Here is an 18,861-nt window from a genome sequence, read left to right as displayed (position 1 = left end):
GTGGATTTTGATAACTCATATAGTATTCTTTTTGTAGATGGACAGAAAATTGTGTCATTTTATTATTTTTTATTTAGAAATGGTATTACAGTATATGTAAATATACTATGCATACATCTTTGTATACTTGCTTTAGGTCTTACCAGTTTTGCCCAAAAAACTAGATGGCAGCCCTTGGTTAAGGAAGTGTTCTGTTCGTGTCCCCTTCCTTCTCCAAACTCTACCCTCTCTGCTTATCACTGAGATTGCTGATTGTCATATAGCTCCTTGACTTCAAGACTTGTAAACCAATGGTTTGTTTGGGGTAGTTTGCTCAAGTACTGTAAAAAATTTCAGAAAAACAAAGACTGAGAAAAATGAAAAGCAGATGTCTAGAATGACAGTAAACAGGAGAAGGATAAAATCAGAAACTGTAACACTGATGAGTATCAGGTGATATCTGGAGCTACTAATTTGAATTTTGGAGGTATTTTTGAAAAAAAAGTGATGTGAAAAAATAGCATATATAAAATAGATAATTAAAAGCCTATCAATCTACCTACTGTCTTAGATCATTCTATGAGGATTCATAGGGCTTATAGATCCCCCCTTCAGGAATTAGGCTTATTTGCCTGGCATACAGTAGATACTCAAAATTTGTAACAAATCAGAACTAGGGGAAAAAAGATAGGAGAAATGAATGGATTGACAGGCCTCTGCAGCATCTGCCTGCAGGCTTCTGTATGTACGCCAACTCTCTGGAAACTCCTCTTTGAAGAAGGAGTAGGACACTTGGGGGGTTCTGTGTCTGGCAGTCTCTTCTGAAGCTGGGAGACCGTATACCCTGCGATCCAGCATTCCTCTCCACAGTGTGCTGTGAACAGAAATGCATTTGCACATTTACCAAAAGCCACAGACTCTTTGAAGAATATTCATAGAAGTAGCACTATCATAATAGCCTCAAACTGGAAATGCCCAAATGTCCATTAGTAGTAGAGTGGATAAATCATGCTTTGTTTTGCTTTTTAAAAACATTACTAATGATGAAATACTTAACTCTAAAAGAGTATGAGAAATAAAGGCATTTTAGTTTCTCATAAATATCAGCCGAATTTAACAGAGATTAACATCTTGCCACACTTTGTTGTTTTCTCTATTTTATCCCTTGAAAAAAATTTTAAGTCAGGAATATAGCTTAATGGCACCTCACCTGCCTGGCAGGCATGAGGTTCTGAGTTTTAATTACTGGACCAATAAATAAATAAGTAAATAAATATAAAAATAAATTTTAATTTAAGAACCACAGTCTCCTGGTAGTGGTGCTTAGCGCTAGAGGAGGAGTTGGGTTGGACGAGAGAGCGCTGTAGATCTCCCGACCCCAAAGAGAGTGGGATGACCGGAGCTGTCCGTGCACATCTTCCCTTGATACTGAGTGTACTACCTAGCCTAAACACCAGGCAGTCTGGTGATTAGAACATCCCTGGAATAGTTTCTGCAGTGCCATAAATAAAGTGGAAGCCAGCCCTTTAAATTCTACTCTGTAAAAAGTACAATACCTCACAGGAGTGTTGTTTAAAGACAGAATATCTGTTTGTTGAAATAGTTACTATTTTGGCTTTTCCCCATTACCTTTTGATTGAAATACTTTGAATGATTTGATTGTGTGGGTGCAAAAGCAGAACGCACAAGAGCGAGGCTTTGTGTTTTCTGTGATTGCTAGTGGGGACACAGCCTCCTCTCACTTCACAGGACACTGTGACAGCTTAGCATTGTCATGGGGACAGCCTTGAGTCTGCTGTCATTTTTATTGGAAGGATAGCCTGCAAACTTAAAGTTCTTTAGTGAGTATTAGGCACAGTGAGGATTATTTTCATGCATTTCCTTGTGGCTGTCATGAAACTATACATGAGAACACTTCCATTACCGACTGCCTCCTTCAGTCACAGTCTAAATTGCTAAAAGTGCATTTCTAAACCCTTTAAGTTCTATTTCTTCCTTGCGATAATGACATGGAGGTGCTATTACTGTACCTATAAATTAGCAAACAGGCATGGGCCGGCTGAATACGACGCCAAAGCTCACTGTGCACAGCAGAGCCACGACTCAAAAATCTCATTTTGCCTGGCTGAGACCCTCAGTTCCTACCATACACTGAAGGAGACACTTTGTTGTTACTGTGGTTGACAGGACCGTAAAGTAGGATCAAAGGTCCCAGAAAGAGTGTTTTGAGCACTTTCAGTTTTATCTGATTCGACCTTCTCTGTATTCTAAATTAGGTGAGGTGGGTAATCCAGTCTCATTTCACAGCTGAGGGTTCCTAGGGGCCAGACAAGTAGGAACTCATCTAAAGCCACACAGCCCATGTCGCGTTGGAAATCGAATCAGAATCTTTTAAAAATGTGCTCCATTTTTTTCTCTGTATTTCAGCTTGATCTCTGACCTTAGTTGACCTTCAGCCCTGCACTTAATTGTAAAGTTAACTGTTTTCCCATGTTTTGAACAGAAGTACTTCCTGTTTTTTGTTAGAGAGTATAGAGGATTAGCAAGCAGTGCAACTTTTAAGATTCTTAGAGGTATACACCACTTAAATACATATGTGGTACTTTATGATAGGAGTTAATGCTTTTTTGTTAAAGATTCTCTACATAAACATTTTTGGTTTGGATCAAGATTTGGTAACTCAAATAGAACTGAGCACTAGTGAGATTTATTTATTTATTTAATTTTTGCTGCACATGCTGGGTCCATTGTTTTGCTGGAGTCACTGTGGCTAACGGCCTGTTCTGGATTGCTTTGAGGTTGCAGCTGCTCCCTGGTGGTTACCTGTTAAAGGCGCCAACTGGAGACACCCGGAGGGGCCCGACTCCACTATTCAGCACAGGTGAGTTTGGTGTGTCCACTTGATGTGTTCATTCAAAACAGATTCCTATGCTCTTGAAAAAGAACTCAGGGGCTATCGTCAGTGGAACACATAGCACGAGTGCCAAGCTGTGAGTGAGTGGTAGGAAGTGGAATAGCCAGAAATAATGTGTGTTGAGATCCAACACTGTGTGTAGCTCGTGGAAGCTGCTTTAATAAATGGCATTGTTCCCTTCTCATTTGGCTGTTTCCTCTTTCAGACCCCCTTTTGACAGGCCTGTTACAAATCTCATGACATGTTTTACAGTTTGCCCATTTATTCTGTCTCATAAGTGGGTCATTATGGTGAAGAAAACTGTCTTGTGGATAAGTAGTTGTATCCTGCCAGGTGGCCACTGTAGAGCCCAGCCTTTGGGTATAGAGTCCATGTGATCTTTAGTCCGGGATTGACATACTTTGAAACCATCACCTGACTAAAAACTATGGAGCAGGAAGTCGGTCAGCAAGTCTCCGGGGTGGTGAGGAAGTAATTATCTCAAGCAAAAATAGAGTAGCGCTTTAAGCCTTGGAGACTGAGGAAGGTCTGGGTTAGGACTCAGTCTCCCAGTAGCTCAGGGACACTGCCCTCCTAACCTCATTGCTCAGATGGCATTGTAAACTTCTATTTTTATCAGTCTTTCAGGTTATTGCCCTTATGGTCAGGGTGCTGGAAGTACATGGAGTTCAGCTTTAGGGATGTAGCCTGTTGACAAATGTTAAAAATCTTTCAAGGTCTGAATTAGCAGCCTCTGTGCTGGAAATAGACAGCGAGGTAGGAAGTTATAAGATCCTTGGGTACCTCAGGAGGCCTAGACCTCTTTAGCATCCTATTCATATATTTTCTACTGAATTTAGCAGTAGAGAAAAGTCCCAAAAGACAAAAGCAAACTAAGGGAGGTAGAAAAACCCTAAGGGGGATTTTTAAACTTTGCTTTTTTGTAGTGCTGTGGATTGAACTCAGTTAGCTACCTCAGAGCTATATCCCTAGTCTTCAGTGTACTTTTCAGTTCATGCAGCAACTACTAAATCAGCCTTCTGGGCAAAGTACACCTCTTATCAGTGCTGGAAATATCGTCTAGCATGTAGTAGGTACTTAGCATTTGTTGAAAGAAATAAAAGCTTTAGTGTAATTACCAAGGGCATTCAAAGATGTACAAGGAATGGGCTAGGATTGTGTAGTTTACTTGGAAAAGAGTGAGAAGGAAATTCAATCCAAGCTATGTGCTGTGTCTGTTTCTGAGAGGAACTGCAACCCACTGGGAGTCTGGGTGGCATGGTTGGGGCTTGAATTCAGGACCAGGACTGCCTGGTGTCATTGATTGAACTGAAGATGAACATGGGCGCTGTCCTAGAGCCAGCTCTCGTTTCCTGTCTTATTGGTGCCGCTTGTGACTCTGCTTTTTCTCCATCCCAGGCCAGATCATCCAGTGCTCCATGTCTCCTGGAATGATGCGGTTGCCTACTGCACGTGGGCAGGGAAGCGGCTGCCCACAGAAGCTGAGTGGGAGTACAGCTGCCGAGGAGGCCTACAGAACAGGTGTGTGGAAGGTCTCATCTTGCCCAACAATCTAATAACTTTTTTGGTTAAACCCTATGGAACTTGCTTTGGTTGAAAGTAGATTAAAAAAACAGCCCTGTCCTTATTAGGCTTCCCTCTTCCTAGTGAGATCACTTAAGTGATTCTTATGAGTGAGTCACAATCTCTTTATAGCCCCCAAAGGCAGGTATTGAGCCACATGGGTGTCCTGCCATCCCAAAGTTAAGTTCCAGCACACACACACACACACACACACCCACACACACACCCCTCTTGTTATACACAGCTCCTTAGAACTTCCTGGCAGGCTGCCTTGCTTTTAACGTTTTCTTATTTTAGGCATCTTCTGAAGCAGTGGTGCTTCTCTGCTTCCAGAGCCATGAGATAGAAAACTCATGTTTGGGTCCCATCTTCTAGGAAAAGCTCCTTAAAATAGCTAAGGCTGTATGAAAAAGTGTGGTGTGACATTGCCTGATCACACTTCCAAATAAGTCCAGAATGGTGCCTGCTTCCCTAGCTTTCTGTAAACCCCTCTTCTGTGACGTAATTTATTTCAAGGTTTTGAGTATTTTGAAGAGGCTGAGGTTGCTTGCTATAAGCTTGACATAATGTGTTATAAGGAAGTTTTTAAAATTCTGATTAAAATCTTTATATGTTTTTAAAAAAGCTTTATTCAGAAAAATGAGTGTTGTTCTTTCTTCCCTTGCGTTCCTTCCTCCTTGACTCGAGTGCCTATGCCTGTTTGGTAGGCTGATGCCTATGTCTCTCCTGACAGACTTTTCCCCTGGGGCAACAAACTGCAGCCAAAGGGCCAACATTACGCCAACCTCTGGCAGGGCGAGTTCCCTGTGAGCAACACTGGAGAAGATGGCTTCCAAGGAACAGCGCCTGTGAGTACTGAGGCTTCTAAAGAGGACAGAGCTGGCAGCCATGGGGCAGAAGTTTCCTGATGAGCGTGTGTCCCCTCCCCACACCCAGCCAGGATCACAAGGGGCAAATGCTAACAGTTAATCAGATGTTCTCATCTCATGAAGTTTTCTTCCTGACTCCATAATACATGCTATAGAAATTTTTAAACAAAGAAGACCAGGATAAAAGAGAAAGTTAAACTGACTTGGTATTTTACCACTCAGGGATAATCCTTGTTGCATTTTGTCCCATTCATTCTTTGTGCTGATGGAGGTGCTAATGATGGTAATGACTAGTACAAAGTGGTATCTTGGTTCACTCATTTAATTCTTTTCATAATTCAGGTGGCAGAATTTGTTCCACATGAAAAGAATTAAGTTTGTGAAGCAAGGCAGTAACTGTAGTTATCAGGGGCTTGCTGTGTTCCAGCCTGTTGCTAAACCATTTGTGTGAATTATCTCATTTGCTGTCCATTTAAGTCTGTAAGGTAGGTGCTCTTCACCCTGTTTTCTAGAAGAGAATTCTGCGGCACACAGTGGTTAACCAGCTTGCCCAGTGTTCCAGCAGGAAAGAGGCGTAGCTGGCAGGTTACTTCTTTTCCAAGGGCTGTTCTTTTGACTACCCTATTTGCCAGCATTTGTGTTTCTGGTTTATTTTGTTTCTTTTTAAATTAGCGTTTGGCTCACACTGGTGGTAGTATTTAAAATTCTACTTTTCCCTTATGTAATATTAGGACATTTTACCTGTCATTAATAGTATATCAGGCTGGGGAGATAGCTCAGTGGATTAAGTGCTTGCCTGACCAGCGCAAGGTCCTGATTTTGATCCCTGGTACCAAAAAAAACAAAAACAAAAAACAAAAAATAGTGTATCACAGGGCTAGAGAGATAGCTTGGCAGTCTAAGCTCCTGCCTGGCAAGCATAAGGACCAAGGTTTGATCCCCAGTATTGCATGCTGTACTGACCCCAGAACCTCAGGCACACCATGGCTACCAGAACCTGGTGAGGTGGTGCATACCTGTAATCCCAGCACTGGGGAGGGTAAGACAGGAGGATTACTGTGAGTGCAAGCTGCATAGTGAGACCCTGTACCAAATAATAAAAGATTAAAAAAAAATTTATAGAAGCAGTGTATCACAGATACATGATCTTTCAGCCACTGAATAACCTGTCATACAAATACATCCTAATTTATTTACTGCAGATTGTTATAGACTCAAATGAAGTCTTTATGGGAGCTAAACAGCTCAGCAATGAGCATTTTAGACATAAATATTGAGATATAACTCAGAATTTTACTAGGATAAATTCCTAAATATTGAGATATAACTCAGAATTTTACTAGGATAGATTCCTAACAGTGAAAGGTTCATTCTTTTTTATTTTGTGAGCCCAGTGTCTTGGACATGGCTGAGTACGTTTGATAACCAAGTCCTAGAAAACTTTCTTGGTAAGAATTTCAGATATAGTCAAGTTGTTGTCTAGAATGTCTGTGGCATGTTTCCTCTTTTGACATACAAGAGCTTCTTTCTCAGTACTGTTTTGCGGGTATAATCATCCACTAATGGAAGCCTTATTTAAAAGATGTTGTCTTAGTTACTCTCCTCTCGTTGCTGGGGCAAATACCAGACACCCAAAATTAAGGAAGGGAAGGTTTATTTAGCCCACAGTTAGTGGAGGTTTCAGTCTGTACTCAGCTGACTCCAAGGCAGAGTGGAGCATGGTACAGAATAGCCATTCGTGGCGGAGGCAAAGAGTGACAAGAGCAAAGGCAGGGTCAGTGGTTCTGGCAGCTAGCTAGCCTCTTTCCCCTCCAAACACTGTAATGCAGATTACCCGCCCCAGAGCCAGGATGTAGCACTTAACACCTGCAATCCCAGCATTGAGTCAGGAGTCAGTCACAAACTTCAGAAGCTCCCACATGACTGCATAAGGCTTTGGGGGGATAACTTGACACAAGCTGTAACAGATGTCTTAGTCCATTTACTGTATTGTAAAATACCAAGACTAGGTTATTTACTTATTTATTTACTTTTTAAAACTAAATTCATAAGCAGGAATTTACTTTTCACACTTCTGGAGGTTAGGAAGTCTAAGATCAAGACACTGGCGGGATTGGTGTTGGCTGCATTTTTCTGGAGGGGATGATTGTTGTGTCTTTATGTGGTTAGAGAGATAAGGGCAGGAGAACACTTTCTTCAGCCTCAAGTCCTTTTATAGGGGCATTAATCCCATCAGTCTTTAATAAAAGGCTGCTTTTTAATGCTGTAATATTGTTGGTTAAATTTTAGCATGAATTTTGAAGGAAACACCATCATTCAAGTCATAGCAAAAACATTTTCACTTTCTTGTAACATAGTGAGAAAACAAACCTTTTGGGCAAATAGCCTTGGCTTTGTCATTATGGACAGTCATTTTCTTTCAACAGCCTTTCAAACAGTTATGATTTTTTTTTAACATTTGTATTTTTGTTTCACACAGAAATACTTCCAAAATCTGTTTGTAAGTGTGATACGGATACATTGCTTGGAATACGATCAAATGATTACACTGATTCAACTGAAAAGCTAAAAAAGTGAAAAATAAGAATTTTTAGAGACGATAAAGAGCAAGGAGGCACTTGACCTGCCAAAAATTGAAAATTAGTTTGAGCTTTCATAGTTAAAAGCTAACTGGAGCTTATTCATTTCTGGAGTATAATTTATGTTTGTGTGTATGTGTGTGTGTGTGTATATATATATTAGGGGCTGGGGATATAGCTCTGAGTTCAATTCCTCTCTCTCTCTCTCTCTCATATATATATATATAATATAGTGAGATTTTAGCCTCCAAATAAGTTTATGTGTGGATTCATATATGTATCAAATTCCTTACATCAAGTTGTACATAGAATGAACCAATACAAATCCATGGGAAACAGATTCATTATTCAACAGAGGCAAAAGACCAATCTATCTGGTAGCTGGTTCTTCCCAGGTTTCCTTCAGGATAGCTGCTGCTCTTGCAGTCATAGTTTTATTCAGTGAAGTAAATGATTAGAGGTCTTGGGAGGGAACTATCTCAGTCTTTCCTTAGGTTTCAAATGGATGAGAAGCCTAGCTTGCTGATGTAGAATACAGCAGGGAATGAGAGTATGTAATATTCCACTTTGGCCAGTCCAAGGGAGACTACAAGATGAACAGAATGTCAGTGGGGCTTCTGATGCAGATGCTTTTCAGATCCCAGAAAAGACTTTAGTTGCCACAGATAGGGTAGTGGCCATCAAAGTTAGAATCTGTTAAGGAATGCATGATACTTTATCCTGTGGGTACATCCAACCCTGAAAGTGGATGGCACTACGCTGTCAAGTTTGTACCTTATTGTCTAGGGCAATGGTGGTGGGTCTGTGACACCCATGCTCCAGCCAGCTATTTGTTTTCATTGAAAGCTCTAAAGATTTACTCTTACTGTTGTAGGTCTTTAGCACCCTGGATTGCTGTCATGAATGATAATCTATGACCTGTAATGTGGCTGCAGTAAATCATGTCTTCCAGAGTATGGGACAGAGTGTCTTCCAGAGATAGTAGAAACATATCTGAGTTGTCATAGTAACAAATACTTAAATGAGAGCTTTGAAGGCCAAAGGGCAAAATTGTCCATGTGTTCAGCAGTTGAGCAGGAGCAGTTAATTGATCCTGAGAGATGGTTGAGCTCCATTTCAAATGGACAGGTTATGGCTATCGTCATGACCCTTGTTTGGACTAATTTTATGGCATATGTTTCTGATAAATCAGACAAGTGATTTACGTTCCCATATTCTCTTGTTAAGTTTATGTATTTTGCAGATAATCTAAAGCTCGGTATGAGGTAAAGACGCTCTCCAGATGTTTAAAATTGGAACATGTGACGAGTTTAGCAGATGTCCTCAAAACTCACCTGACAACTCAGAAGTTGTCATGGAATTTACAAAGATAAAATTAGAAGCTACCAGGAGCTCTGAAAGAACCAATTTCAGAAATAAGACCTGTGGAGAAAGCAAGCAAGCCACAGAGAAATGACTCCCACCTGTGCCTAGAGTGAGACTTTTATAACTTTTCTATCTTTCAATTGAGGCTGCTTACACTCAGTTACCTTAGGTTCACCTGAGCTGTGCACAAACTCTGGGCAGTCAAGAGGAGCAAGGAACTTAATGATAGGATGGCCTATTGTGAGGTAGCTCCTGGCCTATTGTGAGGTAGCTCCCTTGTATGACATTTTTATACATTATTTCCATTTCTGGACTAACAGCACTCAGACAGTGCTTGCCTAATGTTAGCTGTTAAAGGTTGGTATATGGATGAGAACTCAGGCACTTTTGAGCACACCGCTTCTTTTCTCTTTCTTGTTGGTGGTACTGGAGCTCCAAATCAGAACATCTTCATGGCTAGACAAGTACTGTACTCTATCACTGACTTACAGCCTTAGCCTGCTTTGTTTTTAAATTGCTGTTGTTTCCCTGGTTTCTTCTCTTCTCTCTGGAGGCAAGTGATTGTCTTCCTTTTTCTTCCTTCCAGCTGTTATTCTGTTCTGCTCTTCTAATCAGTTCCAAATTCTTGAAAAAAATATATGATGCTTTGGTCTCTCTTCCTTCTTGACTCTCGTACACTTCAACCTCTATTTCAGTGTCTTATCTCTACTTTTGTAGAGAATAACTTTCATGAGAAATTTCTCACACTTGGAATTTCTATGAATTTTCTTTGCATCCCATTCTGACCTGTAGAACTGGAGTTTTAGTTTTAGGTTTTTTTTTTTCCCCCCTCATTAAACTCATTGAGGTCTTGTCATTGAACCCTCTGTGCCTTTAGTTGCTGTGCGTGGAATTACTGAACGAACTAGTGGATAAACACTCATGGTGCATAATGAATGCTGATTGTGCAAGTAGAGCAGTGGAATTTTTCAACCTTCCATTTTATCTAGATTAAGTTCTTTTCAGTGTAGCTTACTAACTTTGATTGAAATGCTCAGAATTGCTTAAGCAACAGATGCTTCTATATTCATGTATAGATGTGCAACCATCTGAAGTCACATAAAATGAATGTTAGTTTATTCATTCTTAGCTCTTCTTTGTTAGTGTGGAAAAAGCAGTTATCCAAAATGATTAAAAAAAAACCCCTCCAAGGATAACTTGATTTTTTTTTTTTTTTCATTCAAAAGTTCAAGTTTTCCTTTATGTTTGAAAATTTCCATTACAGAAGGTTGGAAGAAATGTTAACTAATGAACTAGCAATTTATTTGCATTTGCTATTGTCCTGTTAAAAGTTTTTCTTTTGCCCTTTATAGATACTGCTTTGTTTCTGTGACTGTGACAATATTATGTGATACTGTCTGATCTGCCTTTGAAATGTGTAGTTCTTTGGTGAATGTATAATTTGCTTCACATATCCAGATCTCAAGAGTTTGCAAGTCCTTTATGATAGGTATGCTTGGTAATGAGTTCACACTTTCTTTATCAAAATAAGTCTCCTAATTTTTTTTTAATGATATTAGACTTAAAGATAAAATGGTGAGTTGGAGGCAGCCACAGTACAGAGGTTAGAACTGATGTTTGGTCCCTCAGTGCTGAAGACATTATGTGGTCAGCAACGCTGAGTCTGATGACAGGACTTATGTTGGGTCCACTGTGATGGGCCTGTTAATGCTTTTGGAGGTGTGAACATCAGAGAAACTTATACAAACACACAGAGTGGAATAGAGGTTTGACTTACAGTCAGTATTACTCCATTAGAAATAATTTCACTGACTTTCTTGCCATTTAATGTAAACTCTTAGGTTTCTCAACTTCCTTACAGAGCTCAAAGCCAAAAAAGGGCCTCATTTGTTTTTGTTGGCCGAGTTATATTTTGACTGTTGCAATGAAAATTAATATTCATACTCTGAAATTATAGCTCTGGGTACATTTATGCACCACAGAGATTTTTAAAAGCATGAGTAGTTTGACAGTAGTTTTCATTCCTTTATTTTTAGGTTGACGCTTTTCCTCCCAATGGTTATGGCTTATACAACATCGTGGGGAATGTGTGGGAGTGGACTTCAGACTGGTGGACTGTTTACCATTCTGTTGAAGAAACCCTCAACCCAGTGAGTATCATTGTTATAGCATGTATGTTGGAAGGATAATATCTGTTCTCAGCATGGATTACATGTGTCTTTTGATGTGAACTGTGAATCTCCCTAAGGAGGTGCTAAACAGGAATATTGTGTGAGTATTTATTTTGTGGAGGGAAGGACTGAACCCAGGGCCTCATGAGTGCTGAGCACATGCTGTACTGCTGAGCTACAGCCCCACCCCTTGTGAACATTTTCTGTGCTGCTGGATTGTGATACTGATAACTGATACTAATAACTGTTAGGACAATCTGCCTATCGCTTTTGAAATTGTACTCAGTGGCATAAATTTGATAAAATATATAAATGTGTAAAATCCATTAATATGTTAGGGTTAATTATTAAGATCTGCTACATGGTATTTTTCATGTCACTAGTTGCCTGAATTTTGATAGGTTGAAATTTTGATTCAGCATTACTCTGAGTAAACAAGAAAACAATACTTTCTTGAGGAAAATTTGAGTCAAGAAGTTGAGTTACTTGATTCTTTCTTGAACCTCTTTGTGTGACAGGCTAATTAATGTATTTATGTGAGTGGAGTATAGAAGGCAATTTTAAGTTTTGCTTATTTTGTTATGTAAGGAATGTTGAGTAAAACTAATTTATTACCCTGCCAATAGAATGAAACTCTCCTTTTAAAATATATAAAAATTGAGATACTTTAAGCACATGTGTTTAAAGTACTCCCTTAAAAAAAAGACCTCTGAATATTTTTGTTGTATAAACAAATTAATGACAAGTATCATGTAAAAATCCCATCTTTAGCAAATTAGAGATTTATAAGTCAGACCAAAGAAAACTAACTATACTGGAAACTCATTATGCTTGATTTAAAACTAACCTTTTATAAAGGCACAGAAGATGATAAAGAAAATTAATTCATCTATCTTACCTGGCTGGAGAGTTAAACAACTCTAGTAATTGAAGAACTTGTCAGGCCCTATGCCTCAGGCCATTTTTCAGGAAGTACAGATAAATTTCTGTTTGATATGCTTAATTTGTCTCCACAGAAAAACACGTGGGCTGTTCATGAATAATCTAGAAACACATATCTACTTTTCTGGGTGCAGATGAAAAAGCTGAGTTTTTCAGAAACTGTCATTCCCCCTCATTTTCCTTTACTTTCTGGCAGGGCTCATGGACGTAGCGGTCAAAGACAACCTGTCTTTCCAAATGAGAATAAGGTTGTGAAATTCTCGGTGAGTTTGTGGTTGCCATTCCTTACTGGCAAGATATGACTTGGCATTTGCTGTCAGAATCAGAAATAGAATTTTTTTCCCTCTCTGACAAAAGCATCTGCATGTTTGGAAGGGTATGCACAAGGCTTCAGAATTCTGGCACATTGTGAATGTATCTATCTGACCATCTGGTGTTGAGCTCAGTGCTTATTAGCTTTCAGTTTTATAACTGCTTGTGTTCTTCTAAGGATTTACAGAAAAAAAAAATTAGAGTTTTCATTTTACCACCCCTAGCTCTGTCCTGGATATTGCCTTTGCTCTACTGAAATTGTTCTCATTTTAGATTTATCTTTGTCACAGAGGCCTCACTTGCTTCCTGATTTGGTTGGGTTAAAATTCAACCCACCTGAAAACTAAATCCAAATCCAAGGAAAACTCACTTCATCACTCAGATCTTTATAACTTTTTTATTCTTAGCAGACAAGTTATCTTTCATTTGAATTAGTGTATCAGCCTCCCCATTGTAGTCCATGATTTCATTCTATTTTACATCTAGATTGACCTTTATGTAGAACAAACCTAGTACTGCCACTTCCCTGTTTAAGATCCTTGAGTGGCTTCATATTGTATGAAGAATAAACTCTTGAATATGATTTCTGAAGGTTTAAGATAATTTTGTCCTTTCTGATCTCTCTTCCAGCCATGGCTTTTTCTTTTTCAAACAATTATGAAATGTCAAAAAAAATGAGAAGAGTACAGAAAAAATGTATACCAGATTCACATGTACTTCACACTTAGATTTAAGATGCACTAACAGTTTATTTACCTCTCTTTTAGCTGAAGACAAAGAACAAAAACTGTTCTTGCGAACACTTGGTATTGTCAGTAGTTTTCATTTCAGCTGCTTTGGTTAAATATTTAGCACTGTTCCACTGAGAATTTCTTTGGGAGGGTAATATTTTAATGTCTATATCTGATAATGAACAATTGACCCTTCTGTTTCTCTTTTTTTCTTGGTTTTTGATCATATCTTGTTTTCTCACATGCCTATTTTTGATTCAACACTGGACATTTTGTGTCAAAAATTGGATAGGTTATTTGAGACCTAAGTAGCATCATTTTCTTCAGAGTGTTTACTTTTGCTTTTGGAAAGTTGTTTCAGGGACTGGGGAGATAGCTCAGTAGAATAAGCGCTTGCCTGGCAAGCACAGGGTCCTGGTACTGCAAAAAAAAAAAAAAAAAAAAAGAAAAAGAAAAAGGAGAAAGTTGTTTCATTTTAGGTTAATCCAGTTAGCAGCTAAGGTGATCTGAAGTTGACCTTTAGTCCCTATGAGGACTAGTCTATTTCTAATCAAGTTTGTCATTTTTCAAGGTGCCAGCCAGAAGGCTAGTGATTTTACCATGTTTTCTCATCCTTAGAGTACCTTAAACTCCAGTTTTTTACTTCTTTAGTTATGAGTCTATTGAAAGTTCTGTTTAATAACTGTGGTCATTAAAATCATCCTGTAGGAAAAACAGGTTCACTTTTTTAGGCTTCTATTTTGGATTTGAGCTCTGCAGTTCTTCATCACTGTAGAATTGTAACTTAATTCCTTTGACATTTTGATTTACTTCTTTGTCTTCTATAGTGGCCTGTGCATCCATAATACTTAGCAAAGAATCTGGTAAAATAGTTTGTCCTACAATAATGCTAATTCTAGATACATAGACTAGGGGAGTTCAGTCACTATTCACACTACAGATGCTCCAAAAGCAGAGGCTGGTTAGAAGCAGACATAATTAGGGAAAGTTCTGACCCAAAATAATTTACATGATTACTAAGCATTTCCACTTAGCAACTGACTTCTTCATTTTCAGGTATTTAGGTTTGCTCCAAGACTTACTCATAATGACAAATAATTTTAAAGTTTCTTTGGAAAGGTTGGGAAAATTAAGTTCCCTCTATGCAAATTAGCAGTGGCTATTTAGGAAATGTCTTTTTCTTATTCAGTGACTTCCAGGGAGTGAAAGTTAATAATTAGTTTTTATTTTACTGGTCAGTCATTTGTAGCAAAAGCAGGTTGTAGAAACAGCCCTTCTGTGCTTTGTACATAAAGCCCTAAGAGAGGATGAGGTATTTGGCCATTAGCAGTGAGGGCTGCCTTGGTCTTAGGCTGTGTGTGTGTCCTCTGGAGGTGGGCAGAACAGTGTAGCACCGCACTGCACTGCACCACACCACAGGCATTGCTTGCTTCTTCCCACACAGACCCAATCCAGAGTGTGGCCATACTGTGATCTATATCTACATTGTTAAATATAATATATTTGTATGTTTGGCAATGAATGCTAGACAAATCCTCTACCACTGAGCTATATCCCCAGTCCTTTTTAAAATTTTGAGACAGGGTCTCCTTTAGGTGCCAAAGCTGGCCTTGACTGTAATTTATCTGCCCCAACCTTCCAAGTACATGGAATTACAGATATGCAGCTATCCTGCCTGATGCTTACTATTTATCTATCTGCATCTGTATCAATATATAAAATATTTGTGTATCTAGATACATAGATATACATACACATATAGATACAATCTGTACTTAATGTAGTGGGTTTTTTTCCTGCATAGTTTTCTAAGTCTGAAACCCATATTAATCTCTGGCAGTATATATAATAAAAATAAAAAGGTAAAACTTCCATAATGTTCTCATTTCCCACACCTGCCTATTGACTGTCATCAGTATCTAGGTACCGTGTGATGGGATAGAATCATCTATATTTTTTCCATTCTAAGAGGAAGATAAGTGCATTTAGGTGGCTTTTCTTTTTCAGGGAAAGTATAACTGGGAGTGTAGTTCTCCTATTTAAAGGAACCATTTTCTTTCTTTCTCCCTCCCCCACCAATTTCCTGCTTTCCTTTTTTTTTTTTTTTAACATTTATTTTTTATTATTTTGTGTGTGTGTATGTGTGTGTGTGTGTGGCCAGCTCAGCCCACCTGGGGGTGGGGCTGGCTGGCATGTGGTGCTGGGGGATCGAACCGCGGTCCCTGTGCTTTGCCAAGTTTGTTCCAAGTAGGTGCTTTAGACCACTGAGCCATCTCACCAGCCCCCTGCTTTCCTTTCTCTCCTTCCTCTTGCCTTCTTTTATAATAGAGGTGAAGCCTAAGACCTGCCATGTACTAGATAGATGTTCTGCTACCAAGCTACACCTCAAGCCCTTCTCTGTTTTGACTTTTATTTTCTCCTTTGCTTTGAGGTAGGGACTCCCTGAGTTTCTAAGGTTGGCCTTGAACTTTCTGTCACATTCCAAGTATCTGGAAGGGAATATTTTAAAATTAAGCTTCTTCCTGCCATGCCAGCCCCATCCCGGGGCTCACTGAGATGGCAGTTGAGATTGGGGAATTGAGACTGGGCGTGGTGGCGCGCACCTGCAATCCCGGCTCTTGGGAGGCTGTAAATTGGCGGATTACTATGAGTCTAAGGTAGTAGTGAGATCCTGAACACCCTGTAGACCCTTCCCTAAAATACAAAAAATAAAGTTAAAAAAAATTTAAGCTCCTTTATCTATAAATTGGGAATAATTATACTGACCTGATAAAATTGTTGTGAAATTAAATTTGTTAATACATGTGAAAATACTTTATATTTGTGTATTTCAAAAGCACTGTTGTTGAAGTTTGCTCTTTTGTGTGTGTTGTATTTTGCTATCTCATTGGAGAGTCACACACCTCTGTGAGCAGTTCATGAGGAAGTTTGGCCTGTGGAAGCAAAAGGGAAGTAAATCAATGTTTGATAGTCTTCCTGCTTTTACCTTTTGTTGGCTCCTCACATAGTTAGCCTTACTATGAAAATCTTGCTCATGCATCCTGGCTTTAGAGTCTGATGGAAACAAAGTATTCCAAAGTGTATTTTTCCTCTGAATGAATTCCTGCTGCTTGCCAAATTTTAGCCAGAGATTCTGTTTCATTTCTCTCAATATGGAATTTTGAAAGTGTGTGCTTACCTCATGGCTATTTTAATTTGGTATAGAACTGATCAGGGGAGTGGTAGCCCACCTTCTCTGCCTTCTGCCAACAGCTTGGGCTGTTGTAAGGCACCAGTGCACTGTGGGGTCGAGCCTGTGACAAAGCCCTAGAGCAGTGTGCTCTGCTCTCATTTACTAAGTACTCACTAAGCAATGGCACTGTACCTGACAATACAGGCCCTACAGTTAAGTTTTTCTGGGGGAAAGGTTGGCTGCTGAGCAGATGAATTTAAGGTGTATCATGGTAAGATTTGTTGTAGTTATGAAGGAAGTAGAACCTCCATGAACTGTATTCTCTGCCAGTGGGGGCTTCTCAAAAAGGTGTCCAGAGGACAGTGTCAGCGACTTCGGCAACTGTCAGGTCATGTTGCTAGGTCAGTGAGACAAAGATCAGAAAGAAAGGCCTGACTTTTTTTTCCCTCAGTATTGGGCCTGAGCATTGAGCTACATTACCAGCTTTGTTTTTATTTTGAGGCAGGATGTTGATAAGTTGCTAACTTACCTGGGCTTGGCTGAATTCATAGTCCTCTCAGAATCCTGACATTACATCTTTGTGCCACTACACTCACCTGGACTTAGCCTTTTGAGGAATTAAGGATAAACTGAGAAAAAAGGACTTCCTTTTTTTTTTTTTTTCCGTCTCGACTGTTGAGTTTAAGTCAGTGCCTATCCTTCAGTACCCGAAGCCATCTCTGCCCTTGCTTATCCTTTAGCTCTAAAGCTGAGAGTAGCCATAACAGCGGTGAGAAGGAAGGGTCTGTGTGTGCACACACTGCTTATCTTCATTTTTCTATAGTGTATTTCATCTCCTTTAGGGAGCATTACAGCTGTTTGCAGAATTTCTGTTATGACCATACTCGGAGGTTTGGAGGGTGACTTATAAATTGTCTTCCTCACTTCAGAGTGTACGATAAAAAGGCTTGTAAGAACTGTCTTTTTCTCAGTATCACCCTCTTTGGAAGGGAGTGGCTGAAGGTCAGCATAATGGGCTGGGGTTATGAGAGAATCATTACATGTAAGAAGAGGAGTTTGCTAATGTGGCTATTTGTGGTTCTCAATAAAGTTCTGGCTGCACAGCATGACAAAACCCTGGTTAAGTGATGAAACAGAGGTTAGTAGCCTTGTTTCCATCTGTGAAATAGCTTTAAAGGGTAGGGTTAGTGTTTCACTGGTAAATTACAAGCCCTTCTTAGGTTGCAGGAAACCTGGGCAACTGCCCTGGGTCTGTTGTCTGGCTTGGAAAGTTGGCCATCATGGAAGTGACCACAGCTGAGAGCAATGTGCTCTTTACATGAGTAATTCCCAGGTCCAGCCCCAGCAGTTGATAGCTGGGTGACCTTGGGGTAAGGGCAAAATCCTGTGAGTCTGTCTCCTTATCTATAACACAAGAAGAACAATAAAGTCCAAACACACCGGGTTGTTCTGCATATTAAAAAGAGAGATTAAAGCGTTTAGCACTGTGCCTGCCCTTAGTAAGCATTCAGTAAATGAGAGCTAATTGTTATTTCCAAACACCTCTCACTTGGAACATTTCCTTTTTGAAAATCCTTTCCCCTTCAGTGCTACCTCCTGTTTAATAACCTGCTAATGCTTTTTTCCTTTCATTTGTTTAACCCAGCTTTATTGAGTACTTATTCTGTGCTAGTGGCAAACAGAAAAATCACACTGCCCTTGCCTACAGAGTGTGCGTTTCAAAATTCCTAATTACTGTTCCTTATCATTTCCTTAGTAATAGGCGGTTTTGCTCTCCTGATGTGTAGGAAATGAGAACCAGAGACTAGGTTTATGTCTTGTTTTCACAGGTGGTTTATTCCTTCTTTACCTAGAAAGGACTTAGGGGCAATAGTTACATCCACAATCACAGGATGGGTCTAAGCAGTCTTTCTGGACAGAGGAGGATGATTCTGTGAATTCTAGGTGGAACAGGCTTCTAATTTGGGTTGGTTGCTTGAGGTCTTCATTTTCTGTCTTGGTGTGGTTTGAGGCACAAGCTGACAGCTTAGCGCTACACTGACATCCAGACTCCTGTACTTGAGCTTACCTTCAGACTTACTTCCTCCTGCCTGGGCACTCCCCAGATGATAGGTTCATTTTCCTTAATCCCCCAGCACTCCCACAGTATCTTAGCTACTAATTTCTGCTTCACAATTTCAACTAAAGCTCTATCTCATTTACTCTTGGCAGTCAGCAGAGATTAGCATATGTGCATATTCTGACCCACAGAACAATGCTTTGCA

The 18,861-nt window shown here is 39.6% G+C and overlaps 1 protein-coding gene across 2 annotated transcripts in view; it reads left to right on the top strand.

The window, feature by feature from the left end:
• The window catches only part of Sumf1 (sulfatase modifying factor 1), a 66,798-nt gene that overhangs the window by 19,469 nt on the left and 28,468 nt on the right, over positions 1–18,861 (top strand). Inside the window, exons 3-7 of one of the 2 annotated variants that reach the window (XR_002820758.1) lie at positions 2,778–2,860; positions 4,292–4,414; positions 5,190–5,304; positions 11,306–11,419; positions 12,579–12,645. Coding sequence is in view for 1 of the 2 variants with exons in the window: in XM_004629530.2 (XP_004629587.1) it covers positions 2,778–2,860; positions 4,292–4,414; positions 5,190–5,304; positions 11,306–11,419 (435 nt within the window). In the remaining variant the exon portion in view is untranslated. The remainder of the gene's footprint in view (positions 1–2,777; positions 2,861–4,291; positions 4,415–5,189; positions 5,305–11,305; positions 11,420–12,578; positions 12,646–18,861) is intronic. The other variant, XM_004629530.2, reaches the window with a different exon arrangement.

Source organism: Octodon degus, unplaced genomic scaffold (genome assembly GCF_000260255.1).
Source record: "Octodon degus isolate 3935 unplaced genomic scaffold, OctDeg1.0 scaffold00030, whole genome shotgun sequence".
In the NCBI taxonomy this organism is placed as follows: Eukaryota; Metazoa; Chordata; class Mammalia; order Rodentia; family Octodontidae; genus Octodon; species Octodon degus.
Note: the sequence above shows the minus strand (reverse complement) of the source record. Positions and strands in the feature narration are given on the sequence as shown.